General features: G+C 40.6%; 2 protein-coding genes across 4 annotated transcripts in view; one reads left to right on the top strand and one right to left on the bottom strand.

Moving 5' to 3' along the window:
- Window positions 1-91: 91 nt before the first annotated feature.
- Window positions 92-23,031, bottom strand: LOC129104464 (coiled-coil domain-containing protein 148-like). The gene is made up of 14 exons (XM_054615161.1): window positions 22,977-23,031; window positions 22,532-22,653; window positions 19,587-19,690; window positions 18,485-18,576; window positions 18,226-18,377; window positions 16,331-16,426; window positions 15,985-16,166; window positions 15,017-15,155; window positions 12,366-12,572; window positions 4,124-4,264; window positions 2,422-2,540; window positions 1,236-1,353; window positions 928-1,062; window positions 92-259 (listed from the first exon to the last, which is right to left on the bottom strand). Exons 1-14 carry the CDS (start codon window positions 23,029-23,031, stop codon window positions 116-118), a joined length of 1,806 nt encoding a protein of 601 aa, XP_054471136.1. The 3' UTR covers window positions 92-115.
- Window positions 23,032-23,974: 943 nt separating this feature from the next.
- LOC129104279 (plakophilin-4-like) overlaps window positions 23,975-24,750 on the top strand; it is a 72,631-nt gene continuing 71,855 nt past the window's right edge. For 2 of the 3 annotated variants that reach the window (XM_054614876.1, XM_054614875.1), the window contains exon 1: window positions 24,059-24,147. Coding sequence is in view for 1 of the 3 variants with exons in the window: in XM_054614877.1 (XP_054470852.1) it covers window positions 24,049-24,147 (99 nt within the window). In the remaining 2 variants the exon portion in view is untranslated. Of the gene's footprint in view, window positions 24,148-24,750 lie in introns of all 3 variants that reach the window. The other variant, XM_054614877.1, reaches the window with a different exon arrangement.

Below are 24,750 nucleotides of genomic sequence, written 5' to 3'. Positions count from 1 at the left end.
CCTGTGTCACTTGGTCACACTAAACTGTGTCATATTGTCCAACTGTGAATATGATTCTTGATAAAACCAGAACAGGGGTTTGGACTAAATAATGTGACCCCAAACAAGCCGCTGGTCAGAACTTGAGCATGGATTTGGTATCTCGTCTTGGTGGTTTAGGGGGCGTGAGAACAGACAGGACCTCTTTGGCATACTGGCTGTGGTGCAGACCCGCCTCCCGCAGAGCCTGCTCAACCCGCACTCTTGGATCAGACACAATCTGGAAAACAGATGTTAAAAAAAAATAAAATAATCAACAATGAATAATACGTATCCAGCTGTTTTCACACGAAATCCAAAACCCACTATGTTACTATTGTTTGTTTTAATGGTTTACTATGCATTTAACACTTGAAACAAGTATAATCACTAATCCTTCATGGTTTGGTATTGGAGGAGAAGATTTGTGTGAGTGACAATCATTAGTCACTGCTTGTGTTACACAATAAGCAATTTCTAACCATGATGACAAAAACGTAAACACACAACACACACACACACACACACACACACACACACACACACACACACACACACACACACACACACACACACACACACACACACACACACACACACACACAGGGAGAGACTCTATAGCACACTGATTGACCGAGTGGCCTTGAGATCAACGGTGTGTATACAAGTCTCAGACATTGATTGACCAGCCAACCAGCTTAGATAACAGTCCTGCACTTCATGGGTCACCGGTCAGTTTAACCCAGGATGACACTAAACATTCTGTAAACGGTTGAATATTGAAGGAAACTGGGGAAAGAGTCGTATTATATAGGAGCTCGGGGCAAAGGACCATGTAGCTGTGGAGCATTTGTAATAATTCAAACAAAAGCTAAAGGTCATAGGAGGGTAGATGTTATCGTGCATCACCTGTTTGTCTGTGTACGTGTTGAGGCTATAGAGAGGCCTTTGGAGCTCAAACTCCTTTACATCCAAGCGTCGAACCCTCCAAGCTTCTGTATCTGCCATCATCCTGTCTGGGTCCGCCTCTGCCACCACCCTAACCTTAGATGAAGAGGGGGAAAAAATACTTTTAACATAGGGATACTTTTATTTTTATTCACTGCCATAGGGTGCCTCAACTCAGATAAGGATAGAGAGTCCAAGTCTTCTCTTTGGGCCGATTCAACTCAGGAAACTAGGGTGGTTGAAAGGGTTAAGAGTATATAAAGATCCACCTGGTTTCTCAGAACTTCCAGACGATTCTGTTTCTCTTCTCCTTCTCTTAGCAGCTCAAGCTCCTGTGCCTCTCTCTCCTCCCTTCGCTGCTGCAACATTTCGGCCCGAAACTGCACCCTAGAGGGAGCACAGAGGGTGAGACATCAGACCTGAACAGCCCCTCTCCTCCTCTGCCACAGCCACGAACCAACATTACCTATCGCTCCTGACACAGCAGGCCTCCAGGCGATGGAAGGTTTTATGGAGCTGCCAGAGAGAGCGGCTCTCCTCTCCCATCGTCTGTTTTTATCTGTTCCTAAGCCCCCACCCACCCCATCATCGCTGTTCTCATTCCTGCCAAGTTCATTCTCACAGCCAAAGTCAACATCATTATCTGGTTTTAATGCCAGTCTCTGTGAGTGTATGCAGATTAATGCTGAGCAAATCGGACCAAACAGGATGTTTTAAACTATAATGCAGTTTTTCACTGCTCACTCTGGGCAAAAGTTTCAAGTGTAATGACGGCAGGCGCAGCTTGTTAAGGGGTTGAAGATAAAATCCACCCAAAGTCTTTTTATTTATTATAATCATCAGATACATACAGGTACATACATGACATTTTATCTCTGCATTTAACCCATCCAAAGGATTTTAGGAGCAGTGGGCTGCTGCAAAGTACCCAGAAGCAACTTGGAGTAGGAACTGTCAGAGGATGACCCACTCTCCCCCCTCAGCCAAAGCCACTCGTCTGTGACATTCAGTGCAATCCAGGAGTTATTTTGACACGAGCTGCTGTTTATCAGTATTCCTTAGCCTGTCTTTTAGTTAAAGGGATATTCCAGCAATTTTGCATTGCACTTCAATAAAGTTGGATGATTCACAATGGACAGATAAAATAATATTCAAATTAAAGAACCAGAGGCAGAGATATTCTGATTTAACCTCCAAAAACACCCATATCCTATACTAGCATCTAGTATCAAGTCATGCTCCCTATGACTAGTAAATGACTATGACACAGTGGCCTGTCGTGAAAATGTTTTGAACATAGCTGTTACATAAAGAAGAGTAAAATAAGCTTGATATTGGACGTATATATGAAGTAGTAGTATATTTGTGATTCCAGCAGGTAAAAATGTATACTTAGGGTTCTGGATCATATTTGTGCATCTCTTTAAAAACTCCAGGTCCCGTAGAAACACTCACCTCTCTTTATCTCTCCTTGCCTGTTCTTCCATGACGCTCCTCAGATTAGCGAGTCTCTCTTGATCCCTCGCCTCCAGCATCTCCCTCCTCTTCTGCTGCTGTAAATAAAACTGCCTGACCTGGGGGAGAAACAGCAATTTACAAAGAAAAACAACAAAAAGTTAACAACAGCCGCGAGAATAGAAGCCACAGTCCCACTTATTAGACTCCCACAGAACTCTTCAGATCGTCATGTCCTATTGATTGTGACAGAGCAGGAATCAGATAAGTATAAATAGAAGGAATGAGATGATATTTCAATGTCTGTCGGACTATTGTGCTAAATTATATGGAATCCAATGCAGCCTAAATGCTCTCATTAATCAGAGTGTCTCGAGCTGCCCATGCTCTCCAAGCAGACCCCTGAGGAGAGAGTTAATTAAACAGTCACACACACACACACACACACACACACACACACACACACACACACACACACACACACACACACACACACACACACACACACACACACACACACACACACACACACACACACATTGTGGAGTTGTTGTACCTGTGAGGACAACAACTAAATTAAATGATTAAAATACCCAGATAATTATAACAATGTATCTTTTAATTTGATCTCCATGTGTGCCCACAAAATGTAGCAACAAATGGGAGGCAACTTGAAGGTAGTCTAATTTTATCTTATAGCAAGTATTAATTGAAAACCTTATGATATAGTATGGTGACGGGCGGCTGTGGCGTAGTGGAGAGCAAGGTAGTTCTCCAATCAGAAGGTCTGTGGTTCGATACCCGGCTTCAACAGTCAATGTGTCCACTTAACCCCAAGTTGCTCCTGAAGGCTTGCCATCGGTGTGGACTGGATGTTGCATGAATGTTAGTTAGAGTCTGATGGTGGCACCTTGATGGTAGCCTGTCATCAGTGTGTGAATGGGTGAATGATATGTAATATACTACTGATTGTAAGTCGCTTTGGATAAAAGCGTCTGCTAAATGACTGTAATGTAATGTGATATGTTTTATCTATACAGAGCTCCCAGAAGATTATTTTTTATTTATGTTATGCAAACAAGTTATTTAAAAGTGTTTGGGACATATTCATAGCATTTCCAGTGGATCTATAAAACTTTCAGCCCCAGTCATCCATACACTCACAAAAAAGTAAGAGCATGAGCCGACGTACCACATATAATTTGGTGCTTTAGAGAAATACTTTTTTCAGTAAAATCAATGCTATTTGTGTGCCCTGGGCTTTGTTTCCAGCTGAGCCAATACGACTCTTTAGATGGATAAACATCCATCTAAACCTAACTCATCTATACCTACTGTCCATTCAAACATACAGCCGATCATTCCTGCTGAGGACTGCTGAGCATAGCTGCATAATAAAAAAGCACAAGAATTAATATTCCTTAATATAAACTAGGTAACCAAGGGAATACCTTGTTATAGTTGTTGTGGGCACAGGATAAAAAGTACCACCTGCTTTAGTATTTACAAAGAATATTTATTGTAAAATACCTATTTATGGAGATTGCTTATTAACATTTTATTTTATTTTAATTGGTTTGTTCCTAATTCTTTTTTTTATGTTGTTAAATCATACAAATGGCAATAAAATCAAATGTGATTGTACACAGTCATAGGCACACATTTTCATATTAAAAGATACATTCAGTGTGAGGATGTTTACTTTCTCTTTGTGCTGTGTTCTGACAGCGGCCTCCTTCTCCTGCTCTTTCTTTAGCCTCGCCTCCTCCTCCTCTTGTTGTCTAGAAGCTATAGCTGCCTCCAGCATCACCACCTCCTCCTGCTGGGCTCGCCACTGCTGCAGCTACAAAAACACATGCAAATACACACCAGGGAGAAACAAAAGGCAGGTTATTGTTCGTTAACAGCTGTCCTGAAACAATCAGGCACAGGGGGACCACCAGCTGAGCCCCATTGCCATGGTGCCAACGTGTGGCATGAACTTAGGAAGAGGTGTTAGAACTTCCTTTCACACTTTGTGTTACATTGCCTCAGGACCCGTCAAAGCAGTATATTCTAAAAAGAAAACCTTGCGTTTAAGCGATATAACAAATAGAACATATTCTAGTTATACTGCTTATTCTTTCCCAATGCAGCAATTCAGGAAAGGTATCATACATAACTCAAAAAATCTAACGGAAGTGTCACCTAAATGCCCATCCAGTTTTTTAACTTTAAATATTCTGACCAGTAACTTTTAGTTTAAAGATATTAGGCAAAAATGTATCTCCAAAATATTCAATATTAATAGCCAAAGGAATGCAACTCTATGACTATGGCTTCTTGTCATTGTCCAAAAAAGCTTTTATGAAAGTGTGTGTCTAAACTTGTCTGAAAATGTGGTAATCACCAAACATGGAGATACATTGTCTTGACAGAAAATTGACAGATATTTCTCTTCTAAAATTGTGTTCACGTGCTGAGATGCTTGCAGAAAAAAGCAATCTTCACTCACCCAGCTAGACATCTGGAGCCAGACGGTCTAAACTTATCACACATGCACACATTCAGTCCAACATTTGCTGGGAAGTGAGTGACAGGTCGGTTAGGCAGCAGCCTCTCTGCGGCATGCTGGGTATTAAGAGTGTTGCATTCCGATCGGGCAGACAGATTCACATATCTATCAGTGGAGAGCTCAGCAATCCCCGGAGGAATGAACTGCAAATTAACATGGTCTCACACACATTAGCACAAGGGGCATCATCAAGTCAATCATACTTGAAGTCCGCCTGAGTAAAAGCAGCAGCTGTGTGTTTGAGAGGGGACTTTAAACAATCAAGCCTCTAATCTACCTCCATCTGACAGTGTTGAAGATGGAGATGAAACAAGCTTCTTCTTTAGAAGTCAAAATGTTCCCTCATGCAGATATTAAGGGATTTGTTTTCCTGAAACTGGTTTCAATATGTAATTTTCATGGCCAGAAAAGACCAAACCCGAGTAGTGACTGAGTAACAAATACCATAACTGTGAGTGTTGATATGTTATTTTCATCTGTTGGTGTTGGTGTTGGCATTGATTCCAATATTGCCTTGTGTAATATAATCTTGTAAATGCGAAAGTCACAGTCAGACTCCAATAACTATTTTTGTCGCCCTGAGCAAAACACCATAACCTATAAAAAACCTCAAAGCACATTCAAGTTTTAAAATAAATTGAAAAAATGCCTGCTATGATTCTTTAGTGCACACTGTGAGTATCTTAACTTGCACCACTGTTTTGGGTGTATAAAACAAACCATAACAAATTGAAACATAAGCAATGTTAACATTATGATACATAATGTTGTTTTATGTATAGCAAACACTGCACAGCTCTGTGATGCTTTCCATATAATGCATAAAAAGGGTTTTAACACAATTTAAGCTATCCATAATGTGAGGTGTCCTGTTGGCCTAGGGCTCTAAAGCAGGAGCTGAACACCTGCAGTAACAGCCCTGGCTAGAGTCCACCTGGGAGCCTTTGTTGCATGTCATTCTTCGTCTTTCTCTCCTTCTCTCCCTCTGAAAATAAAACTAAGGAACCTTTGCTTTTAGAAAAAAAATAAACCAGAAAAACAAGCGCACATAATTAAACCATCCATCAAACTCCGGCCTGGCCCCGATAAGAGATACCTGCATGTTTGATGTCTGGAACCTTGAGAGATGAAGTGTGTAAACAACTTGGTGGGTCTGTAAAGCATATTTTTGAAACATACAGACTAAAAAAAACAAAGATTTGTCACATGACTGATAAGACTATCTTTGTCATAAAGCAGAGATCTAAAGTTCAATTGCACTGGTCACTCAAGGCCACAGAACAAACGGAGGTGTATCTTTATAGCTTAGATCTGCAAACAAAGCAAGAGCAACATTGGCTGAATGCGTTTTGTCTGTCGTTCTTGTTTATGCAGAGATGAAAAGGCATTTTAGGGAGCACAAAGAGAATAAAATGGTCATTATGTACAGTCTACAGTAATTTGTCACTGGATTCTCATTCTCTGAGAATTCAAAAGGGAAATGGGACACCATCCTTTTTCATGGCAGCACAAAAACGACTCCAGGGATTTCAGAAATACAAAAGAATGATAGCCTTTTTATCTGAACGCGGCAGCCTGCTTGAAACATTTCTTAATATAACTATACAGCTATTGTAATGTCTTATGTCAGGGGGTGTTGCAGCAACAACTCACCATTGCAAGTCATTAAATTACATACTTTAGATAAATAACAGATGAGTAAAAAAGATTGGGTATTAACTTGTGTTAATCTTGCACCAATATCACTGCTGTGAATTCTAGCACACTGGAGAGAATGTGTGGTGTATATTCATGAACAGCACCGCTGCCTCATATGTGGCACTACTCTACAGAGTGACACTGATGAAGGAGATATACCTAATCTTTAAAAGGGACAAGAACTAATGTCCATTTAGAGATGAGAAACAATGAGACTATGCAATTATCTTTGTATTTCCACAGCTGGCACAATAAAAGCGTCCCTGAGGTCTGTAACAGGTACACGATTATTGCAGAGGAAAAATTATACACATTTGAGCAATTAACGCCTCACAGTTGTCAGCTGAAACACTGTGTGGCCCACGCACTGTCTCAACCACTGAGACTGTACCGTGTCCATCCCGCCACCAGAGAATGAAGAGTTGTACGTGTTAGTCACTAACACTCAGAGACAGTCACACGGTGCCTGGATAACACGTTGCTTGCTGCAGGAACTGCAGGAAGGGCACACAGATTATCCAAGTTCACTGTCGTTCAAAAGTTTGAAATCTACGGCTACAAAAGCTTGATTCGTTACAGATGTGAGAGGACTACTCTGTATTTTGGAATGCTCTTTCATGCTTTTAGTTTGTAGAAAGGCCTCTTTACAAATAGATGTTACATTCTATGAAAAGTAATGTTTTGTACATGGGGAACAAAACACTGTACAATGTACAACTAGACAATGTACAACTAGACTGATAATAATGATAATGAAATGGCAGTAAAAGAAAAAAGAAACCTCTGTGCCACATTTGAATAAGAATAGAAGAAGTCATTGGTATTGTGTTTCAGTGCACAATAACGCCTGTAGCAAGCTTGAATTAACAGGCCTGCTGAACAGTCTAAGGACTGACAGGGGGCCCAGAGAAAAACAGGTTTCCAAAATATTTACAGCCCGACTGCACCGTTGTGGTTCAATAATGATCATGTTTCACTCACGCTTTCCTGGAGAGGAAGACAAATTCAAAATCGAAGGGTATTTGGGTGGAAAAACAGTACTCTCACTGCTTCTTCTTCTGGGGCCAAAACTATTTCAAATGCAAATAAAATACTTATACTTAGATATCTAAATCGTACTGTTTCTTATCTATGATCAAATGGCAATTATTGAAGGAAAAACATAGATTCAACAGGTGATTCCAAACTTTTGAATACTAGTATAAGTTCATCTGTACCAGTGCTGTTTATTATGTAAAGGACCAAGATTTATCCAGCAGGAAATAATTGTTGTGTTGCTTTTCCGGCTGGGCTGCTCATCCTTTTCCCACCAGAGCATGCTGCAACAATTTGTCCTCCAACAAGCTTTATTTACTAATGTGAAAAACACAATTTCTCATCAAAGATGACTGTTGGTAAAATGTAAGTAGGAGGCTAAATGAAAGCAGAGACAGAATAAGGCTTGAATGAACAGTAACACCAAGAACAATGCCAGCTAATTACAGCAGCCGGAACACCGCAGAACCAACAGCTGATGATTCGAGAAAAAGAGTCTGTCTTTCAGTGATAAATATGAATATTTCATGCATGCAGTGTTACTAGTCATCTTAATCATCCGTTTCATTTTACTTTCCACAACACACACCTACACAAATACTAAATGAATTCCTACAAGTATATCACATCTGGAGCTGCTGAACATCTGCTTTTTGATCAGTAATGTCATCTGGTTCCAGAAACATTAACCCAGCCAGCCATCTTTGCATGGCCAATCTGTGCTTCTCAGGAAGAAGCTGTTGTCTGTGTGACAGTCTTGCCCTTTCAAAAAAACAGAAGGGTACAGGATCACTCGGAAATCAATTACCCTGGATTTCCTCCCCCTACATGTTCCTTAGTAGAGAGCTGGCAGCACACAGCCTTGCTCCCAATCACAAGGTCAGGAGAACCAGACCAGCACTGACGTAAAATCATCCAATATATACTCTCATCTGAACCCATGGAGGCACGGAGAAGATGAGATGTCGAGGGTGTCTATTTGCATAATCACAACAAAAAAAAAAGTACGCAATTCACTACTTCAGGCAACAGGTACCATCAAAACAGTCCTTTATCTACTTAATCTGTTTCAAGAATGCTGTTTCTTAAAGCAGTTAACATTGGTAGACAACAGCCCCTTCCCCACTTCCTACACCCATACTCCTGGTACTCTTGCTCAGACGATACCCATCTTTGAACTCTGCCTTCATTTTGGTCTCTACTTCACACTTGTAAAGTTTCGTAACGATGTGTTGCACCATTGCGACTCTATCGCAGTGACTAAATCTGTTCTCAGACAGACAGCAACAATAACACCTGCCAGTTGATAACAATACCAGCGTTGCTAATGCAGCTGGTAAATACAACATTACTTTACATTAAGATATTTTTACTGTTTGTTATTTACTTTCAGCTGACTATTCGGACCGTTTTTCCATTTTCATCCAATAATGTTATCTGACCATTTTAAGTATATATTCGTTACTTTTAAGTTTTATTTAACTAAATAACCAATTTGTAATCCTTGTTCTTAGCACAGATATTTGGATATATTTTTCAATCAAATCAAACTTTTTTTTTGTTTAGTTGAGTATGAATTGCTCTTTAATGATGGAGCATAATGACGACCATGAGTCCTCTATGCAATATAAATGTTGACACATTTAGAAGTGGCCAGCCAGCTGCATTGCATCAGCCTTCTACAAAATCATATCACACTATACAGCACACAGAGTAAAATAATAAAATAAAAAATAGGGATGAAATTTTGATTGTAGAAAGGGAGTTGATCTCAAGAGAGGTGAATGACTCACATAGTTGCTTAGGTCAGAGGGAGCAGCTGCAGAAAACAAAGTGTTAAAGTAGCAGATGCAACAGGAGGAGAATAGATCTCGTCTCCCCGCTGCGTTGCTGTGCTGGGATGATAAAGGCAGCTCAAAAAAGAGATTGGATGCAAACAGGCATCCATCTGAGCCTGCACACAAACTCAAATATGTGCACATTCACAGCATAAACAAAAATAAACATGGAGGTGGAATGAAAATGTTTGTGTGATTTTATTTTTCTTATTGCCTCAGAGAGCCATGAAAATAAAACTCAGAAAATGTGTTTGCCACAGTCAGAGGCGTGTAGTTGATGTTCTACTTCAGATTTACCCAAACAGAAAGTCAAAGGCCCTGTTGTTTTAAAAAATACAGAAAAAAGAAACTTGCATGTACATGCTACTGTCTTAAATAACATATTACATCCTTTTACAGACTTGTGTTGTCTTTTCTCCCCAACACAACTTTATTATGCCACAGTTGTTGCAGCTGTATTCAATGTAGCTCATTCTGACAGAACTGAATGTGACGTGATCACTGCCCTTGAATTTGCTTTGTTTCCCTTACGCCAGTAGTACAGGAGCACAGTGAAGGACAAAGTGAACACAGTCCTTTTAAATGTAATATTTAATAATCAGCTACATAATAAAAGCAAGTTAGGAGAAAAACTACCTGTCCAACATTATGCATGATGCCAGTCAAACTGAAAGAATCTGCAAGCCGTTACTTTTTAGAAACCGTAGGAGTGTATGAATTCCAGAAGTTAAAACATGCAGCAAAAAGAAAAATGTAAGTAGATTTTCACCTCAGAAAATATTTTCTCACATTTTATATCTTTCATGGATACTTATGGTAACAGGGGAGAAAAACATTCATTACAGCTTTTAAGACAAGGGTCACTGGCCAAGTTGTTCTCTCCTCCTAATGAGACCATTAGAACATTCAGTATTTATTTCCATTTCTACATTTTAACTTTATGCACTCCAAAGCAGAGAAATGTGACCTTCCTTTTACTCACCCTCATGCCCGGTATACTGTTCTGCATGTTAATGGTAAATGGGATTGTACTTGTAAAAAAGCGCTTTACCACTACATCTTATTCACCCATTCACACCCATTCATTCATTGATGGCAGGGGTTACCATGCAAGGTGCCACCTGCCCATCAGGACTAACTAACCATTCATGCACCGCCATCACAGCCTACAGGAGCAATTTGGGGTTTAACGTCTTGCCCAAAGACACATCGACATGGAATGCGCTGCCAGGGATCCAAACGCCGATCCTCTAATTGAAGGACAACCCGCTCTACCACTGAGCCACAGTCTCCCCTAAGTTAAGTAGAGAAATGCCAGAGATTGCACATAATTGAGCATCTTTCTCCTTGAAGATAAGGCAGGAAGTATTTATATGACACAACAAATCAATTGTCAACTTTTTCTCAACTTTTTTTCATCTTTTGAAATGGTCCTCCAGCCCAACCTTTGTTTTAGGTTTAGTGAGAGATTTTGATGTCAGGCAACAGGTGCGCTGCCATGAATCAGACAGCTGTTGGCTTTATCTTAAGCGTTTGTTGCACAAGTTACACAGTTACACGTAGCTTGTGAAATGAAGAGACAGTTTTTATGCCACAATTTTGCAGCCTTGCAATAAAATTAAATGATAACCATACAATAAAAGACGAGGGGAAAATCTAAATGGGGAAAAAATGTAAATTTGACACAGATGTGAAAAACAACTATTGCACAAGGCAAGTGGTACAGGGAGGGGGGTTCCCCCCATGACTACTAGAGATTGTCATGTTCTGTTCCTATTGTCCCAACAGTAGACTTGTTGGATTGTTAGTTCACAACAAAACTGGTTTTACCTCCGCTAAATGTTCTTGATGTAAATATGTATATTGTTTTTAAACTATAACATTGGCTGGCTTTCCCACAAATCAGTATTACATGTCCACAAGACACATAGGGGGAAATTTGGGGTCAAAAAACACTGAAAAGAGAGAAATTAGTAATGAATGCTAAGAGGGTGAGCACAAGCAAACTTCCCAGGTCAGAAGGAAGCAAACCTAGGACCTTGTTCCTCTAATCATTGCAAAAAATGAAACCAGCGTTCTGCACCCTGTTTGGTGATATGTTCTGTTATTTCACAAAACTAGGCCCAGTGGTGGCGGCCCTCACTACCCCTTATTCAGTACATCAGTCTCTTCTTATCTAATCAGCCATAGGACATAAGCACTATTATTTTTTTTAAACTGGCAGGCGAACCAAATTCAATTTGCACAGCACTGCATCAACAACACAGATTTGTTCACATGAGTAACTTGTTTGTTGTGTGAATGTGAACTAGCGCCCCTCAGAGACAGCAACATCATGTTTGCAAGGCCATCCTTATTAGCTTGTTTGCATTCACAGCCCATCCCAAGTGGCAGCTAAAGCGAGAGATGCTGTCAGGCAGCCTGGCGTAATATGTAGCCTCGTCAGCAGATATACTGTACACAAGAAGGCAGTCAGTTACAAATATTGCCCGTCTGGTCCCTCACAACTATCGCATCCACACATGGAAAAGGACTTCATCATAAATATATACTGGGAACCAGCTGAATTCTGTCCACTTCATCAGTCAATGAGAGTGGGTGTGCCTTAAAAATAAGAACTAGATCACAGAGGCTTCATATTGGATTAGCTGCAGAAATGACTCTCTTCAAAGTAATACATCCACTTCCTGACATAACACATATGGGATGGAGGCACAGAACTGTAGCATAATTGCTAACATAAAAGGTGCTGTCTCATAAAGTTGGAAATGTTCCTGAAGTTTGACAGCTCCTGGTTTGAGGGTGTACAAGACACTAACCTTCTCCCTGAGATGTGAGCAGATGTCCTGCTGGTGCTGATGGCCTCTGTGGAGCTCCAGCTCCTCCTGGTGGGCATGTCTCGCCTCCTGCAGGGTGAACAGGGCTCTGGCCAGAAGCTCCTCCTGGTCTCGCTGACATTGCTGGGTCACCACTCTCAGCTGTGCCTGGGTGAATCGCAGCCAATCCCACACCCGTTCATGCTCCATCTGGAAGAACAACATGGCACAGAGATGGCAGTGTTTGCACATGGGATGGGGTCAAGTGTGTTATTTATTCTTATGAGCACTGAACTAAAAAAAAACATCACCTAAAACAAAACATGGATATGAAGACCAAAGGACAAAACTGCTGTATTATTCATAGTGTTGGTCACAATTGATGACACACAAACAGAAATCCACACAGACCACTACATGATATACTGTCTATAATAATGGCAGCAGGACCATAGGGAAAACTCTGTCAGATCTGGCTCTGCTGGTGTATAAAATGGTCCCTCTCTCCTGGCTGTGAAATGTCCTGAAGGAAAACAGTTCCTTTCTGTGTGAAGGCTGCCTGTAGCTATTCATCATTGTGTCAGCACTCACAGAGGCTGCATCACTTGGCTGCTTCATTGGAACAGAGGGAATGATATTCATCTGAGGGCTAATAGCGGCTAACTGACGGTGGGAAGGCATTAGACGGCTGACTGGTTTTATTGAAAATGAGTGAGCTGACAGAGCTGCCAACGGAACAGAAGTGCCAGCGGCATTCAAGCATATCCTGTTTATTACAGCACAACTTTAGAACTTGAGGAAGATCCACCCTTTGTTGTCTTGTCCTCTCCTTCACTACCCTTGCCTTTCTTGTGTGTGTTGTTTCGAGTGGGCCAGAACACAGTACGTGTTCATGCCTGTAAAATGTGTCCGCACATACGCATGCATGCACTTTAGCCAACGCATTAGATACAGTATGTATGTAGAACCATGCACCGCACTCTGTCTGCAGTGCACACTTAAAGTGGCACGACATCGAGTTAAGCTGCTGCATCCACATTTCCTCTGCGGAGTCTCTTCGAGGACAGAGCGACACAAAGGAGAAAATAAGACTGGCTGCCTAGACACAGTCACAAAAGGTAAAAGGTATGAATTATTTCCACTTTTGTGAAGGAACATTATGAGGACATGTCTGTGAAATGGTCTCCTACTTGTTATTAGAGAACAGCAAGGAGTATATCATGATAGAAAAAAAAGGCCCCCATCCAGCAGAGGGAGACTTAAAGCGAGGTGGAGTACTATCTGATAGTAGAACTGAGAAACTAGTTCAACTTTAGGTCAGCTCAAAGAACACAGAAAATGTCCATATACTTCTACATACAGTATGAAGAACCCATTTGCTGAGATAGTGATATGCACTTTGAATGCAGCTGCAAATCTCATGTCAGAAAAACTGCAAAAAGAAAGTATTTTGTTGGACGTCTTGGGGTCAACAGAGAAAAGTAAGTAAATGTCCCGAATACTCTAAATGTTTCTGTTCTATATTCCTTTGGATAAACAAAAAAAGTTTTCTCTCAAACTATTCATCTCAATCCTACCCCTCAACCTGAGCAGCAGATTTATCACCAAGGCTCTTAAATTTTTACACTCTACAAAGCCTTTAACTATAGTTTTATGTCACACCTGCTATCTAGCTAAAACAGAGCTGATGTATCTTGCATTAGAATTGAAAGAAGACTGACAGAAGCAACAGTAAATTATGTTATCATTCCGAAACAATTGAACGCAGATAAAAACTTAATGGCAGGTGAGGAAAACATCGGAACAGCTTAAAGCTAAGACATTGACTTCATAGAAACAATTTTACAATTGCAGTGCTAACTATAGAATAGCCAGAGCTCACTGAAAAAAAATGTCCATCCTTTGAGCATACTGGCCACCAATGTCATACTTTAAAAAAATAATAATACTGATATCAGCTCCAAATGCAGCACCCAGCTGGAACTAATATGAGGACAGGTCTCTGGGTGCCAGTGAGGGTGGAGAGCGCAGCTGGCGGTTGTCATGACGATGCAAGGTGGTGGCATGAGCGAGTTGTACACAGTGGGTGACATAGCACAGCCACGCTTTTAGTGGCTCAATGTCCAGGCTAATCTGTGTCTCCCTGCTCAGATCAGGCTACTGAGCTACATTGATCAGGGAGTCTGGGACTCACTTCTTAGGGATGCTTTAGACTTGGGGAGGGAGCTACATTTTTAGATGGGAATGAGTGGAGGTGCATCAATATACAGTACGTGCATGTGTGTTCTGATCCATCGAAGGGGACATATATATATGTTTGTTTTTATGTGCTGTAATGTTATGGAGAAAAATCAAAAAGGGCAGTATTGCCCAAGACTTATCCAACAGGATGAATACACATAACCTCCCAATGCTCAGTGTTCTCAGAGGGGTTAAAGTAACTGTGTTAGGGTGAACAATTATTTTTGGTATCAAATAATCTCCCCAATACATTTGAGGGCCTCAAACGAGCTTTTGCTTGAAATATACCTTACAGAATAATTGATTATCAAAATTGTTGCTGATAAATTAACATTTTTTTAAAAGTATATCAACAACTATCAGTACTTTTCTATATGTGTTTTAGTTTGTGTGCGTTAGTGCTAAGTACTAACCAGCTCTTGTCTAGTTTTCTCGGGGAAGAGTCTTTGCAGCATGTCCATGTAGAGTGCCCTGTGGTTGGGTATGTCATGAGTGTACTGTGACAAAGTGAACAGGAAGCGTTGGTGGTCATCTGCACACCAGCCACAGAACCTGAAACAGATTCCAACCCAGACAACATATGACCATAGAGATAATACAATGACACTGTAGGCTATGTTCCAAATTGCATACTTTTTCTTTTAACTTTTAGTACGCACTACTGTTGCATCAAGTATGCATACATTTGGGATAAACTACTTCGCTTAAACACAGCGCCTTGAACTTTGACCCACTTGGTCATACATCCGAGTATACTGTATGTAATATCTGTCAACAAGTTTTCATCAGGATTTCATCTGTCTCTGCTCTCTGGCGGCTCAGTCGATTTGATGTACTATATTCCACCGCGCAGAGGATTGTGGGCTGGTTTACTGCAAAAACGCGACCAGATGCAGTAGGACATCCTGCTGATGTTTTTGGCATACTACATTTGACATATTAAGTATTGGGAGATACAAAATATTATGGTTGTATGGGTATTGGAACGCATCCTATGTTCACCTTCCTCTGTTTAACTTAACTTAATTTCCAAAGGATACATTGCATACTACTCATAGAAGCTAACAGGGCTATAGAGCGACCATATGGAAATAAAAATCAAGACACATTGATATAATCAACCTCCTGGTGAGAAAGACTTGTCGTGTTCATCAGCTTGAATCTGTGGAGTGAAGTGACTGTGCCTCTTTATGTTGTTGATGTCCTGCTGAGTTTTAATCCCCTTTCATCCCATTCTGCCCAGCTATCCATGTGTGTATAAAAATTGGATGGCTGAAAATCTTTAATAGCAGCCGAAATCTCAACAATTTTCTTGTTCAATCAATGTGTGAACACTTAATTAAAAGATGCAAAGCTGAACTTGAGTTGTCCTCAGGCCTACCTGTCAGTTGTTTGCAGTTGATCTTGGAGATTCTGCAGCCTGCTCTGGTACCTTTCTGACAGGGAGTGGAAGGCCTGGATCAGGGAGTCCTTCAGCTCTGGGTAAGGGCAGTCTGAATTCAAAACCTCCTCTGGAATGTTTTGTATGTTCACCAGATTATCTGAAGTACTAGTAAGATATTTCTGCGGAGGACAATAGGACCAACTTTTAGATATATGATGAAATGTTTAGTCTTTTGCTTTTGTGACACGCTGTAGCAAATTCTTCTTTAGGTCAGGTGTGAGCTATAACACAGAATGGACATTGGTCAGAAGGAGGAGATCTAGAACAGCAGTGAAAAACGTACCTCTAAGCCAAGGCCAATGATCTCTCCCTCCAGGGCCAGGTACTCTGCTTGAAGTTTTTCAGTTACGTCATCTTGCTGGTCCTTCACAAAGTTTATCTGTATAATAATAATAAATATATCCTAAATACAAGCTTAGAAACAAACAAACATGGCTGTAGCACAGTTTGATATTATTTTTTGCAGGGATATAAAAAATGGCAAGTATGAACCGTAAGTTTAGTATCACATGGACTCAATTTTTCCACATCTTGCCCTGACCAGAAAATCCTTTTATTTCGATAATGCCTTCTTCTGAAGACTGAGACTGCATACTCAAGAGATCACAGCTATCGAGTGGAACACTTTTTCCATCTCAATATGCTATGTCTGCTCATATCAGTACTGGTGCAGCATGTTCTTTGCTGATAAACTGAAGCAGAAACAAAAACATCAAATTCATAGATGTGTTCCATGTACTCGTTACTGACCGCAGTATAGTGCTTTGCAAAGCTTTAAAATATTGTGTTGTTATTTTTGCCAAACACATTGCCCAGCTCTACCATTTTTTTGTACAATGAGGTGAATGAGTCATGAACGTATTATGCACAGAGGTGCTATGAGCCTGGATGGGATTCATGCATGATAAAGATGGGGACTCCTTCTGTTGATTACAAGAATATAGAGTATATCAGTAATATAAAAGATAAAAGTAAGTAACTACTAAACATGGCAAAAGATTTCAGAATTCCACAACAACTGATATGGATGGATGGCTGGCTGGCTGGCTGGCTGAATAGATGGTAAATGGACGGATAGACAAGTAATCTGAGTTTTGTATATCTAGTTGATAACCCGCACAAAATTAATGATTAAGGAGAAGTACCGCTTGACAATTATGATTGATTGAAATAAACATTGCAATTTTCACAGTTTCAGCTTTAACCCTACTCATTTCCTTAAATTTTGGAAAATACATGATAATATATAGTGTCAAAATAATTCAAAATCTTTAACAGACAGTCCCATGGCTTGGGGTTTCACTCTTATTGTACCTTTTGAATTCCCTTTTATAAAGTAGCGCTTAACATAGTGCCCATTTATTCAGACTCTGGTTTTCATTTAAAACACCCCGGATGGGAGTGTAATTATATTGCACCTGAAAAAGGATCTCTCTTTGATTTGTTATGAGTCAGACAGTTAAGTAATGTGGGGAAATAGGAAAAAGGGAAAGATTGGCTTGAAAAGACATGAAAAAAAGAGAGACAAAAAGCAGAGGCATCGTGGATGGGTGTGTGCGTGTGTGTACGGGTTGCTTGTCCTATTGTGCCCATGAAATCAGGTGGCTAGGGGCTATGGGCCAGCAAGAGTAGAGGGGGTCATGGGAAAGAAACAAGCATGAGTAATCCGCACAGAGGCGACAAAACGCCTGGCAGACGGTTCATTCAAAGTTTTGTCTCTCTTTAAAGACTCCTTAATCCCACCATTCATCTCTAGAGCTTGCAAAAAGCTTCTGAGAGTCAGAGGCAGCCTGGGTGACTTAGGGACTGTGGATAACTAACAAACAAGAGATTCATGGACAGTCAACACGTCCCTGTGTGCAAGATGAGATTAAAAAATATATTAGATGTACTGGACAGACTGTTTGGTTCTGTAACTGCAGAGAGTGAGCACAGCTAAAATTCATCGTTGATAACTTTCAGTGTACTGACGGGATAGAATACACCCCCAATGGTTCGCCAACAGCCAAGGACAAAGTATTCTCAAACGCTGATCCATTTTGTTTTCCAAAACAGGTGCAGCAAAATATTCTATTTTTCTGAGATAGATTTAGAAATCTTGCCTTTCTGCTAGCTTTATACACTAAAGATATTTTGTCAGAGTCACTGTGGAAATCCAGACATGTCTTTACTTCATACCTGTTGTATCACTTGTTCCCAGTTTGATGGATGGGCAGTGAGCTGCAGATGTTGAAGTTCACCCAGTCTGAAGCGCAGGTCATCCCTGAGCTGATGAACTGGCTCCACAGTGTCTATCCTGAATGCCTCCTGCTCCTTCTCCAGAAGTCGCCCTAAACCCAATAAACAGACATGCAAGGACACATATTAGTATAGTACTTATAAACAGAAGAGACTGATGAAGAAACAGTGGCTAATATAATCAACAAGTGTTGTTTACCATAATCTTGAAGTGAGAAGATAGCCGTATCTGTTCTACTATTTGGCCTGATCTGTTCTAGAAAATCATGGATGTCATTCTCAGCCTTCTCCCTGTTCCATCAGAGAAAGAGAAAGCCGTGTTAAATAGAACCACATTAGTTCATTAAGCCAACAATTTACATAATACAACATACAACCTGCAGAGATAGCAAGATAATGTCACTTGTTTCAAATGTTTGATGGGGAGAAAAGACAAAAAAAACTCTAATTCTGGGCACAAATATACCAAAATAAATTATTGATGTGTCCACTGGTAAAGATGGCGATCATTTCAAATCACACACACAAACTATCTCAGGCTCGACTGGAAGAATCTCTTCCAAAAAATGTGGGGACATAATGTCTAATGATGTGGGCAGAATGACACTAGCAGGCCGACGGAGGATGCTACAGTGTTTGTTTACCTCTTACTTACTGGCCTTACTGGCCCAGGGGTGGACATGATTGCGAATAGAGGGAGTAACCATAGAGATATACCTGCTTGCTTTACCATTTGACTAGGTGGCTTCTGAATCCCATGGTATTCTAACTAGATATATGGGTTGAGAGTTGCAAGCCTTGACACATTTTTATGATTGGGCTCATTACTGAGGCTCACGCTTGTGTACATCATTAACCTTGGGTGGCTCAGACACAGTCATTACGCAGCCAAACAAGCTGCACCCCAGAGCTAGTGCTGCCCTTCTCACTTCACAAGGCATGACACCACTGGGGCCCCACACCACTGCCTCAGCACGCAGAGGGAGAGTTTTCCTCCATGCAGTATACTCCTCTGCCCACACATGGCTCAAAACGTCCTCTTCTCTCTGTTTTCTTACCCTTTAATTGAATATCATCACTGCAAGAAAATCAGCTAAAATGTTCCTCTTTTTCTCTTTTTGTTCTATCACTGATACATTTTACTAAAAGTAAGCCCCCCCCCCCCCCCCCTTTACACCCCCTTTTTTTCATGCAGAGTCCTGTCTGGGCTCAATGGAGCTTAAGTGGAACGGCTGCATGGTGTAATAGCAGATCCAGAAAACTGCAGCAGATAATGACAGGGAGTAATAGGGGGCTCTTACTCAGCCTTTTGCTGCCGGGGGCACTCTCTTCTCCACACCTGTCTGTGCTGCCGTAATATGGAGCTCTCCTTGGTTGCCTTGGCTGCACAACGAGTCTTCTGAACCTATAAGACAAGGTTTAATGCACAGCAGGAATAAACCCTGGAAGTGGAATAAGCACTGTGTTGCTTTTAACTGCACTTTAGCCATGACATTTATTTCCTCCTACAAATAATTGACTTCATTTGGACAAACCTGAGTCTGGAGTACTTTAATGCATCAATTATCTGGACCATTTCATAACACAAGAAAAGCATAAAACCTATGAAGTGAATAAATAATAATGTTGCAAGGACGGTCAAAAATAAAAAGGTAATTTTTGTATCATATAGTCAAGGATAAGTTCCCTTCCCCTGTCCATGAGGGATGTTTTTTTCAGGCATTTGCCTCAGCCTTTGTTAGCATTTTTTATCTTTGAGAGCCTCATAAATTAAGGTAATTCAACCGAAACAGTATCTCTGTTAAAGCATGAAAGCAAAATAAACAGCAGCAAATTAAAATAATCACGTAGAAACATGCGTGACAGGCATGAGGCATGTTGTTAGGAGAGAAGGGGGCGGTAGATGTCTTAATCTACTCTAATTTTTCTACTCTTTTCATCATGAAAGTACAAAGCCCTCCTTCAGAAGTGTCTCCATGCAACGATTCATTGTCTTCTATCAGTTTGTTTTTTTACACAGACCAATGGCTCAGATAATTGTACAAAGGAATATCTCAAATAACTAATACGTGGGTACAATCAATTTAATATTAATAGGCAATCAAAATAAATAAGGGTGTTGATTTATGTTCTGACTGTCTACCTGCATTTCAAGTTGCTAATGCTTTTGTTGCATTTACCCTCAGGGTGACGTCCATTTTACGGTTAAGGGAAATTACAGGGTTCAATCTGAAATAGTGCTGCTCTGAAAGAAAAAAGGCCAAATTGAGGTCATGCCATGCCTCCTCCAGGCCATGTATCGTAGGTGATCCTAATTTGCATTGACTGCTAATAAACTCAGCTGGATTAGAGAAACTGTGCCTGAAGCTAAATTTACCTCAGCTGAATTCTAGTCTCACTGTGCCAAATAAAAATAATCCATTAACAGCCAAAGTTGACTATCTGGTTTTGACTACTAAACCACACGTCCACCCTTTTAGTGGGCATTCCTTTTTATTTGTATAAAACTGATTTAGAGAAAACCTATGCCTCTGTTTCCTGTATTCCTAGCTTTGCCAATCCACATTGTAATGCACATTTTCATGCATATGACAGCACGTTATATCTCTTTTTTATGTAATCTCTTAAACCAGCCCTTGTAGATTTAAGGTCAGATGTCAGTACCGTTCAGATCAGTCAATCACGACCTTTAAAATTGATAAATAAAAGGTCTAGTATTTTCAAGAGTTGAAAGTAAAAAAACAAATTATGGGGCTCTACTGCTAGTCGGAGGACCATAATACAGTAAAAATAAATCTTGGCTGCTAAGACTATCGAGTTATTGTGTACATGCATGGCTCTCCCTCTATTGTATAACGTGGACTATGTTTTATTCATCATAACTTCCTCCTTTTTCCCCTGCTTGTCATAAAAGCACAGGTGTTACAAAACACATTAATGATTGCACCACTCTATTGTTCACTCATTTACTGCTCCCTATAAAGTAGTTTTTACTCTTTTGGGATCAGACTAGTGTATTGTCGTCAGACTCTTGATTTTCACATCTATAGAAAGCAGCACATTGAATTGTGGGATTATGGTAGAAAGTAGTGCACCTGCCATGGACACATTTTTTTGTTCTGTTGTGGGAAATTTTCAGGACACTGAAAAAAATCTCTTACACTCATAAAATGGCAAGGGGAAAAATATAGAATTATGAAGCAAATGAGGAGTGATTTCACTGACAGCTCAGGACCCTGAAACTGCAGCTGCTAAATGGAATCAATCCGTAATTCATGTCATTATTTACACCTGTGCTTTTCATTTTGTGATGTGTTGAAGTGTATTCCATTAAGGGCTTTTGTATCTCAATGAAAAGGTGGGATGGCATCTTTCAGAGAATTGGTTTGGGAAAAACCTTTTTTTTTTTTTTTACGATACTGCTGAGGAAAGCAATCTTATCGATAGGCAGAATTTTAAAGGTTTCGAGGCATGCTGCCGGTTCCTTCCTAGGGAGCAGAAAATGATCCTGCTTGAAGTGACTCATGGTCGTTTATTTACCCTCAGTCACATAACCAATGGGAGATGCTCAGAAAGCCTTTCAGCAGGGCAACCGAATGTGAACACAGCAGGTCTTATCTAGGTTATGCAGAGCGCTGGGTTGGAAGGAGCCACAGGCAACCATAATGATACTAAAAGGCTTCTGCCACAGTTTACCAATTAAAACACTGCAGGTCTGACAGCCTTATCTCCATTGCCCCTAGCATTAACTTTTTGCTCTTCTCAGAGTGAGACGACGATGAACTTCAAACACTTTTATAGAAACCCCTCCCTGTGCAACCAAATGAATATTCATGAAACTGGCGATGCTTTTGTGTATGGCAGTGATATTGCTGCTCTGTTCCATGTTGTTAGACCAACTCTTAAGCTTATGCATTGCCTCTTTTCATATTGAATGAAATCCATTTACGCTATGTGTATAAAATAGAGGAAAGAAAGGTAGACCAACAGAAGGCAATTGCACTATTTACCACTATTCGAGACATGCTGTTTTATCACCTCACATTAAAATCAGGTTTTTGTCAGTTCAAGCTCTTCCTGTGGTGGGTAATCAGGACTGTTTGTTCTCTGGAAAAAAAACATTTTCTATCACTGTGTTGTTGTTCTTCTTCATTTGCTGTTGAATCATTAAATGTAACAAGCACAGGTTTTGTAATAACATTGCAGTTTAAGCACAGGCACAATATTGATAACAACCTAAATTTACCTTTAATCCAATTAGATCAGACTCCAGGCGTTTGGCATCAACAATAGCTTGAAGTCTTTTGTATTCAGCTGGTTTGTACTTTGAGCTGCCAAGACCATATTTCATCCGCTGTGTCAGTTTTTCTGCATGGATGAAAGCAAATGATACGGCTGTATTAGGATCATTGGAATCGTTGAAAATCCCATCACTCTAAATGCCTGAAGTAAAGTCTTTATGCTGACTTCAGCAAAGAAAGAAATAGAAGTAAAGACAGTTTTCTTTTGAGTAGTTCAGCTGTGACTCAACGAGGCAGGTGAATAAATACAGGCAATGCTGTCTCTAACAAAAGCATCAAAGACTTGACACCAATTCAACTTGGGGACTAAAGGTCAAATCTGTTAAACAGATCAATGGGCAACCATGTCACAAGTCAGCAATGTTTCAGACACGGTTGCTGCTGACTTACCCACATCTTCGGCTCTGTAGTTTGTACTGAACGTTTGCAGATCCCTTCCACTCATCACTGTAGAGCCCTGTTCAAGACATACATACAGAGGTTGTGCAAAACATGTTGACAGAAGGCAACATTTCACCTGCACAGGTACCTGGCTTTTGTGGGGTCATTCAAATAACTAACAGGAGACTACAAGCTGACAGCAATAAAACAAAAAACAAACTTTGCAATCAAGGTCTGCGTGACGTAATCAGTCGACTAACATTTTTTAGAGTTTGGCAGGGGACGGGTGGTGAACACAGTGTGATTAGATATTTTTCTTGAACATCTATACGTCTTTGTTTTGGATTAAGCTTTGAAAATGTCTGGCCTCGCTGGCAATGTGTCAGCTGTGTACAATGTGTAGAGGGTTAATGTGAAGTATGCAGAAGAGGATTTAATCAACGACTAAAATAAAAAAAACTGACGTTATGTTCTGGATCAATTGATGACAATTGCTTTTTCTTGTTCATGTCAGTAACATGAAGACCTATATTATTATTTTCTAAATATTACAATAAATGACAAGCTAAGGTAAGGAGTCAGAATATAAAAGCAACCTAACATGATTTTACATAAAGTGAAAGCCCTACCTTTGGGTTTGCACTGTTGTTTGGAAAAATTAAGCAAGCCATGCTTAACAATTTGAACTCAATTCAATTCAATGTATTTTGTATAGCCCAAAATCACAAACTTTGCAAAACCACAACAAACCAGTATCAAGCCTTTGCTATGCAAGTGCACATTTAACCCACTGAACCCTTGCTTACCTTGTCTTATCCCTCTGCTCTGTGAAGTTGACAAAATTTGTAACCAAGGAAACTATCATCTCCTCTCTCATTGGCTCACCCAGCTCTTGCAAACACCATGTGGAACGCCCTCTGCTCCCCTCGCAACCAATCAGGAGTGCGCATTGCTCTCACACATTCCCACTGACGTCATGCACGCTCGCATTGCCTGGGACTGCTGGTGGAAGCGGAGGGAACAGCGCAAGAGGGGGTAGTCTTCTTCCTCCCGACCATGGAGGCGCGTTTCACTCGTCCACATGCATGGGACTAAACGACGGGACTTTACCGATGAAGTTGCGTCTTCCAATGTAGATTCGAGCCGGCAGCTCAGCCAGAGGAACAACAGTCCTCCTAAGGTATTTCATTTTGCTTTTTGTCCCCCCCCCCCCCCCCCCCAACAGATCCTTCACTTTCTGCAGAATAATTGGTGTAAAACGTAAGGGGAAAAAAAATTAAAAAAAAAAGCATCTGTGCGCAAGGCAGGAGGGTATATGGACTGGTGGAAAAGTGTTGAAATAACTGTGCAAAGAACGTGTTCGTGGGGCAAAACACAGGGAAACAACTTATTGAGGCTTCCTCACAGCGGGAGAGGACCTAATACTACGATAATCTTGATCTTGTGACCGAGTCCTCGGCCGATTACGCACACCGAGGAGGGACCCTCGATGGCAAACCATTTGGATGAAAAACTTGGCTGGCGAGCGTAAATAAACAGTTTCTCTGCTAGTTTAGTTTTTGTTTTTTTAACCGGTACACCCCCCCCAAAAAAAATAAAAAAAAAGCAGCCTGATTTGTCTCTGATATTGCCCTTGTGGTGAAGGAGCGGGCAGGTGAGCTTGGAGTGTGGGAATCTCTGGAATGCGAGGTCGGGCAATAAAGGGGGAGTGGAGATCCCTGCTCCCTGCTCCCACAGGATACACTTACCTTTTACCCTCACGTTCACTACGCCATGTTTAATT

The sequence above is a fragment of the Anoplopoma fimbria genome, chromosome 16 (genome assembly GCF_027596085.1).
Source record: "Anoplopoma fimbria isolate UVic2021 breed Golden Eagle Sablefish chromosome 16, Afim_UVic_2022, whole genome shotgun sequence".
Classification (NCBI taxonomy): domain Eukaryota; kingdom Metazoa; phylum Chordata; class Actinopteri; order Perciformes; family Anoplopomatidae; genus Anoplopoma; species Anoplopoma fimbria.
Note: the sequence above shows the minus strand (reverse complement) of the source record. Positions and strands in the feature narration are given on the sequence as shown.

Coding starts and splice junctions, on each gene's coding strand:
- LOC129104464 (XM_054615161.1), bottom strand. CDS start 23,031: ATGAGTGGAAGGGATCTGCAAACGTTCAGTACAAACTACAGAGCCGAA. Junction 22,654..22,976: donor CTACAGAGCCGAAGATGTGG/GTAAGTCAGCAG, acceptor TCATCCATGCAG/AAAAACTGACACAGCGGATG. Junction 1,354..2,421: donor GCAAGGAGAGATAAAGAGAG/GTGAGTGTTTCT, acceptor TGCTCCCTCTAG/GGTGCAGTTTCGGGCCGAAA.